We start from the raw sequence: 8,003 nt of genomic DNA, 5'->3' as shown, positions 1-8,003 counted from the left end.
CTTAACAAGCAATATTTTTCCTGCCTTTTTTTTTTTTTTTTTTTTTTTTTTTTTCTCGGTTCTAGGGCCTAACTGTTAAGGAAGGTGAAAAAACAGTACAAATGTTTCCACATCTAACATTAAGAGATCTCCTAGAGCAAACCAGGCTGTGCTGCTCTCTGCAAAAGCAGGAAGTAAAAACCCTCAATATTAAATACACACACCCAGCATTAGTTTGTGAAAGGATAGGGAATGAGATTTTTATAAGATATCCTGCCTTGGCTTTATTTTCAACAGTCAAAGCGCCAGCAGTACCATTCTGGCATGAACTGAATTGCTGTCAGATCTGGATGTACATGTTAAAGGAACACCAGGCTGAGGACTTTGGCAGAAATAAAGAATACTAAAACCTTATTGAATTGGGTAGTTTTTTCCCTTCCTGTCTTTCCTTATGGCTTCAAGTATATTTCTAGGGCAGAGATGAGGGCACTCAAATAGAGAGAAGCTGAGGGTCTTGCCAGGCATCACTGGTAGGTTAGGCTCTTCTCCGACTATTTTTATACAGAAATGGCAGTGTTGAAAATCTGAGAGCATCTTGCAGAGATGCAGATTGAAATAAAAAAATATTTGATACAGCCTGCAGTTGTAATTCTTTCTATTTATGACTTAACCGAGAGCAACATGAATCAGTGGCAGTACCAGAAACAGAGCTTCAATTCTACAGCTAAGGTGGCTCTTCATAAGAATTAATTTTAAAAAACCAAAAAGCACACCATCCACCCCAAGATTAGATTCTATTTTTTATATATCACTTCTTATGCTACTTTCCTCTGTTATGTGACTTTTGAATAATTTTCCTCAGTATTAGCCTCTAAGTATTGGAGTGGGGTTTAGCTCCCTTTCCTTTGACCAGTTGTTGTTCTGGGCACGTCTGTTTGAAATTAAAATAGAAGGCATTCTCACCTTCCCCCCTGCTTCCATTTCTAAATTCAGTGGAAAAAGAATGTTAGTGAGATTTTATATGTGTAAGATTGTCATGCAGTAATGAACTTGCCATGGTGTAATGTTTTAGATGTAGGTAAGGCATGAAATACTAATGTGATGCTCTAGAATCCAAGAAACAGAACTCAATAAATGGATGTATTTTAAATCCACTGTTTTTGCCCTTTCTTCTGCATGTAGGGATTTCTCAATCATGTGTAACTGGAATAAATCAAATTATATTAAATGGGTCATTAAAGACAAGTTTACTTAAGTTTTAACTGTAGTCTCCTGCAAAGAGGGAAGCAGACCTGATCTCCAGCTTCTGCCTCACCAAGTCCATGAGGCGAGTCCAATTCATACCATTTAGAAAAACTGCTATTAATTTAAAAAGTAGAAGACTGATACCCATTTAGTGAACCAAAGAGTTCACCACTTCAAATGTACTCTCCTGCTAACAGGTTTCTATTCCAAAAAGATTGCTGTGACTTCAAAGTATCCTACTTAGACTATGTATTGTAGGATGCCTAATAATACACTTATAAAGATATTATTTTGTCTGTTATTTCATATCCCATAGTTCTGGTATTATGAGTTTATATTGATTTGTAGTCAAAAATAGTCTTCAGGTTTTTAGGATAATTGTTCTTCTCAGCCTAGACTCAGCCAAAGCATCAATGTTGTAACTGGGAGCGCAGTTTAATCCGGGAAGACACAAGTAGTTTTGGATTACTGTTACTTTTTAACGAATTTCCATAATTTACGTGTAGTGTGAAGAGAGCTGCCAGACTGTTGCTTGCTCACCAATTAAACCTCTGTGATTTTTTGGTTGGTGTTTTTTGTTTTGTTTTGTTTTTTGTGTGTGGGGCAAAATGTGTTGAACAAACTGAAATATTTCAGCTGTCTCTCCTCACTTGTGCATCTTATCTATAAGAGATACTTCAATTTGGCAGGTTAGGACTTGCAATAGAAAATTTCTGTCAGTTCTGGAAGTTCCCTACATCCCAGAAATCTGAAGAAAAAACTAAATAAGGAGTTAAATAGTGAATGGAAAAAAAAATAGTGAATTTACTTCCTGCTTTTATTTTCTTTTTCTATAAAATTTGTATTCCCTCTTGTTCATTTATGCAATCTGCCTTTGCTCTTGCATTGACATCCACTGGGTGTGACTTTGCCCATTTAAGAATACCCCACAGAAGCTGGGTATGAGGGGGACCTTATTAAATCATCTAGTTAGTCTCCCTGCTGGTGCAGGACTGTTTCTTCAGTACCCTGGAGTCTTCTGGCTGCAGTTTGGGATGGTTCACCTGATGCTGCTCTCAAAACTCCTGCTCAGTGATTATTCCACAGTTTGATAGGTGGGTCCTTAAGAAATGCAGTCACATACTCATTTCATTCATTTAAACATAGGTTTGTGCAAACAACCCAAAACAGCCGATTTGGTAGATGACTTAAAACTAGCTGTAATTTCTCCCCATGATAATCAGTATAGATTGGAAAACACAATGCTTTGATCCATCCAAGAGGCAGGGAGGAAACCATTTACTTCTTTCAGATCAAGTCCATAACTGGCACCACTAAACTGCTATCACTAAAGTAACCTATATTTGGGTTAGTTTTTCCATTTAAGTGTTTTAAGATTTAATTGATGTTTGTGTTTTAATGAGGGAATTCTCATTAGAAAAAAAACCACTAATTTGCCAGGGCTTTGTGCTATAAAATTACTGCCCTTACCAGTGTAAGGTAAGGGCACCCATTACATCAGTGTAATTTGGTAACATCTCCATTTTCAAGACAAAGGTCTTACGTGAACATTACTGCATTCGAATTCTGCTCTGGGCTTGTTCTATTCTTTTCTATTAATGCAAAGGCCAGTCTTTTAATAATATTCAGTTAAACTAATCATTTAGATAATTCCTTCAGTAGATGTTTCCAAGGCATGCTTTTGTTAGAGATATATGCAGTCATTTTAGAAGAAGTTCTGCAAGACAGTGATACTACTATGGGCAAGAGATGTATGCTGTGACTGAAGGCTGAATCAAGAAACCTCACCATTTTTGGAAGCACAATACTTGGCAAGAGAGTTATTTTTCTTACTGTATTGTATTTGGCACTAAAACAGTTCCACAAGGTTGCCTCTGCAAAACCTTGTGTACTCAAGAATTGGGGTTTGTTTCCTATTTTCAAACAGAAGACAATAAAATCCTCAATGTTGTGTGTTTACTGAACTCTGCTAATTGTACATGTTTAAGAAGTCCTGCTACCTACAGGCACTTCACTACTTGTAGGCACAAGGACCAGCCAGAGCTTTATCTGTGGGTATTAGTGAAGCTTGCTGGCATTGAAGCTGAATTTTTAGTTAAAGATAAAACTTTATTTTTGAGGTAGTTCTTTTGGAGCCCCAGAATACCTGTGGGTTAGACTTCACTATGTCTTTGAAGTAAATCCAGTTGTTCTCAAGGAGAACTTGTGGAAGAAAGAAGAGTTTTTAAAAAGGATATCCATTTGATAACCTTTGTGATCTGTCAGTCTGTGTTGGCTAAATTGGATCTTCTGAGCATAGCAGCTGGAAAACATACATATCTCACAAATACCCAAAATGGTAAGGCTAATAACTGAGTATCTCAGTAAATTTCTTGGAGACATTGGCATTCATTCTTTTAAAAAAAAATAATTCCCCTGTATTCATAAGAAGTTTTCTTGGCAGGAGAGTAGGGTTTGGTCCTAAGAATAGCCTGCTTTAGTGGTGTTTAGGGGATTTTTAAAGTTTTTATTTGGTTTGTGGTTCCTCTTATTGTATTATTTGAAAATGAGACTACTCTGACTACTAATTGATGCTCTTCTCATTATTAGGAAAGGAAAGTCCTCCAACCAGTGATGTCCCTGATGATCCAGATGAACCTATGCCTATACCAGAGGACCTTTCAACTAGTAGTGGAGGTCAGCAGAGTTCTAAGAATGACAGGATCTTGGGTAAGGTGACAAATACACTATGATAAGAAGTAATAGTAGATGATGTAGTAATAATGTTAAATTATTTTTTCACAAGGTAATAAACAAGCAGGTCCTGTGCCTTTTCATCTTCTTCAGGTACATAGTGTTTTTTGTGCAACCTTTTTTTAGGGAAAGGCATCTTCATCCACAGAGAACTTATAAAGATCCTACTATTTAACTTCTTTCTAAAACGTGACTGTTGCATGAAATTCTCCCCAGGAAAGACAGTTTTCTTTCTGTTTGGGAAATTGAATTAAATATATGGATCAAGGTCAAAATTATATGAAGTCAGATTTGATAAAAATTCAATAAATGTTCAGGTGTTTTTTAATAATTTTTATTATTCTTTTAATTTAATAATCTAATAATTTAATGTTATTATTCAATAACATTATATGAATGTTATTGTGTTACCTGCTATTCAGATTTCTTCAGAAATGCATATTAGAACATAAATAGTATTTATATATTTGTGGTTCTAATATCTGATCTCCCTTTATCCTTGATTTTTTACCTGTTTTTTTTAGAAAACACTTGTCTTTTAGATAGAAATCCACAACTGATAAAATCTATTGGGTTAAAATTGTTATCCAGAGATGATTGTGCAAAATTCTGATTATTCTTAAGGATCCTAGACTCCCATCAAGGACTAGCAATGCTGCTGACTACCTCATGCACTAACTCCCATGTAGTGCACTAAAAAAGACTAAACACTACTTGAGCACCATGCCTGTTTACTAATAGGAGAAAAAAAAAAAGAAAAAAAGATATATAAAAAGCACACTGACTTCCAGCATGCTGTGATTGATGCCCTATATGATAAAAATATTTCTGTAAAGGGATGACTATCAAAGTACAAGCATTTACCCACAAATAAATATGTTGCTCATTATTACATTCTTATGTTAGTGTAAGAGTAAGGGTCAGGGTGGATGATTTACAGAAAGATTGCAAGTGCTTTTAAATATTTATTGTCTAAGAAAGTCCAGTAAAGAATATAGGTGGAAAGGGAGGCACAGAAGGCAAAATAATTAATTCAGCGTAATACAGCAGGATGGTGTCAGCACAAGGAATAGAACCTACTCCCAAACTCCAGCACTAGCTAGTAGTGAGTGCATCATCTTATGCATCTTCATTTACCATTTGATCCCCTCTTATTAAAAATGTGAGCAAAAATTTCAGCTCCTACATGCATATTGACATACTTTATGAAAAAAATCATATTTAAAAAAGCTTTTTAACAATCTGATCACTTATTAAATGCTTTATTTTTCAGTCCAAAGATCTTTGGACAAAATCTTTCATTAAATGCTTGTCTATCAATTCAAAAGGAATTATGTCTCCTTTCTTTCACAGTAACTAGCCCTACAAAATACTTAAGCCTTGAGTCAAAAATTTAATTTTTAAGTTCTTTGTTCAAACCCAAACAGGATTTTTCATTATGTTGAATTTTCTTTAATATACACATAAATGTTGTGCAGATCCAGCAAAGTTGAACTTTATACTTGTTGATAATGTAATGATTCTTCCAGCATATACATATGATATGATCTAGTCATATGACTATATATCATATAGTCATATCAGTCATATATCAGTATGTACACATATTTTAAATATAAGTTCCATCTGTTATTCTCATTACTCAGCAATAAATTAGATTTTCCACCCATTAGATTAGATGTCCTGACATTAACAATTTTTCTACAGCCACTTTCTCTACCCATAGCTCTTTATTTTACAAGGGTTACATCTTGTAGTTAGACTTTTACCATAGTCAACAGAAAAAAAGACAATTCACAGTCTGCTTTATGGATGAGCTGTAGGTATCGACTCCAGTGCTTGCAATGTTTGTCTTTTCTGTAAAGCTGCATACATTTTTACATCTTCAACTGCTCCTTTTTGCTAGCTCTAAGCTAGCTCTCTGAAAGCAGTATACTAAAAAAATTAATTCTCCCTTTTTACAGAGGATCTGAACACATGCCCCAGGCATATCAGGAGCAATATGATTGCTGTGCACATTTTGGATCTTCATCAAAAGAAGATCTCTTAGGAATAAAATAACACCTTAGGAGTGGTGTTTGGCCTAGGTGATCCTATAGATGTCTTAGGGGTGAAGGGGGCTGTCTTCCCATGTACGCAGTGGCATGGCATTGTAGACAGGCTTGGCGTTTAGTACAACACTGTCATTGCCAAGTCCCAAGATCTGTTCTTCACTGCAATTTATCACCAAACTTAGGTAGACAAGAATGATTTGAAAAAGTAGTTTGAAGATTGAAAGATAGACAGGAGAGTATTATAAAGACAGACCCACTGGTGTTATCTGTGTACATCTGGCAGGTGGGAGCTAGACTGTGTCCTGTGGTAGCCGACAAGCCCTGCATGAGCAGATATGGCCAGCCAACAATTTCTCTCAACAATCTCAAAACAATGTCCCATTTGTTTCCTTCATCAAAAGGGAATTCCCTAGCATTTGGGTTTATTTCAGTGTAGGATTTACAGTGCATTCCACTTAACCTGTAACACCCTGAGAGATCAACTGTCCGTAAAGCATACACCAAGGAATTTGAGTCAGACATTTAATGAAGAGGGTCTCTGCATTCTGGAGGACTTTTTTGTACATGTAGGGCTATAGCGGTAACAATGGGAATTGAAAGTTTGTTTAATGAAAAGAATAAATGTTTACCTCATCCTACTGAAATTAGGTGAGAAATCTGTTTTTAATTTTAATCAACCTGTGAGATAGAAATGTTCAATGACAACTTGCTTACTCAGATTTGTAGTAATATTTAATGAAATAATTTTTAACCCTGGACCCAAAAGTTTAATTACCTTTTTCATCAATTTAGCATTTCAAAGGTCAAGGATTACAGTAAATAAGCTATTTTTAGGAAAAAAAAAGATAGACTCTACTCTTCCACATGCTTTCAAAAATCTCCTTTTGTGTTTCTTCCAAACCTGTACTGGCACTTTAATGTGGTGCTACAGAGCTGATAGAAACATTTGAAATATTTCTTCTTGAGTTGGAAGGTGTTGAAGTCCTCTACTGGGCAGATTTTATTTGGTGTCATCAGTTTTTGAATTACCATTTAAAATGACTAGACAGTGTGAAAATTTCATAAAGGAGGTACACAGGGGATCATGACATGTATGGTGCTTGTCTCCCCAGGCAGGGGTGACAACTCATGCCCAAAATATGGGTTTCTTCTGACCAATGCAAAGATAATCAACGGGTGTGAAAGGGTAATTTACAGAAGTGAAGTCATCAACAGTTTCTAGTAATAACCCCAAGTAGCACAGCAAAGCAGAAACATATTGGAAGAGATGTTCTGGTCACCACTGAGGCTCCTCATTTCCTCGATGAGCTTACTATGATTTTAATGTTGCAACCCCCAAAAAGCCACTATGTGTTGAGCAGCTTCCTTCTGCATGCTTAATTTCTGCTGCTCTGTCCAATAGATCTTCTTCTTTCCTTATCCTATTCTCCACCCCAAATTTACTTCTCAGGCTGATCTGACATCTAAAACATTTTATTATTTTCTTCTTATTCCTTTCACCCGTGTGCTCTACAGATAGTTTCTCTAGGAAACACAGAGAACATTTTCAGCAAAGATTTTCACAGCTCTTTAAGGCTCTAGAGAATTATCCTTTTGAAATCTTGGTCTGACTTATTTAGAAATACACATCCCACTGAAAGTCCATTCCATTAAGAATTAGTGCTTTGTGGCCTATTTTGAACAGCACTATTTCCCATGGTACACTTTTGGAAATATTACTTCATAATTCTCAGTCTCTGCAAGTTTCAGGTTAAACTTTGTGTGCACCTTTTGTGGATGATCGGTACTGAACATCCTGTGTGTAGTAAACAGTTACAATTTGGGGCTGTTTGTGCTCTGAGACTGTATCCTAATTCAAGCCCTGTGGGAAGTTAATGACTCAGTGGGCTGTAGATCACACCCTACTTCATGGAGAAAGCGCCATTTGCTGCAGTGGTGGCATTTGTCTAGAAAGGTAGGCAGTGCCTTGTTGTATCCATAACTGCCCATTCC

General features: G+C 36.1%; 1 protein-coding gene across 50 annotated transcripts in view; it reads left to right on the top strand.

The window, feature by feature from the left end:
- IKZF1 (IKAROS family zinc finger 1) overlaps window positions 1-8,003 on the top strand; it is a 104,498-nt gene that overhangs the window by 52,783 nt on the left and 43,712 nt on the right. For all 50 annotated transcript variants that reach the window (XM_023921829.2, XM_086897200.1, XM_023921839.2 and 47 more), the window contains one exon: window positions 3,814-3,933. In XM_023921829.2, coding sequence (XP_023777597.1) covers window positions 3,814-3,933 — 120 coding nt within the window. The remainder of the gene's footprint in view (window positions 1-3,813; window positions 3,934-8,003) is intronic.

Source organism: Cyanistes caeruleus, chromosome 1 (genome assembly GCF_971803275.1).
Source record: "Cyanistes caeruleus chromosome 1, bCyaCae1.hap1.1, whole genome shotgun sequence".
NCBI classification, from domain to species: Eukaryota; Metazoa; Chordata; class Aves; order Passeriformes; family Paridae; genus Cyanistes; species Cyanistes caeruleus.
Note: the sequence above shows the minus strand (reverse complement) of the source record. Positions and strands in the feature narration are given on the sequence as shown.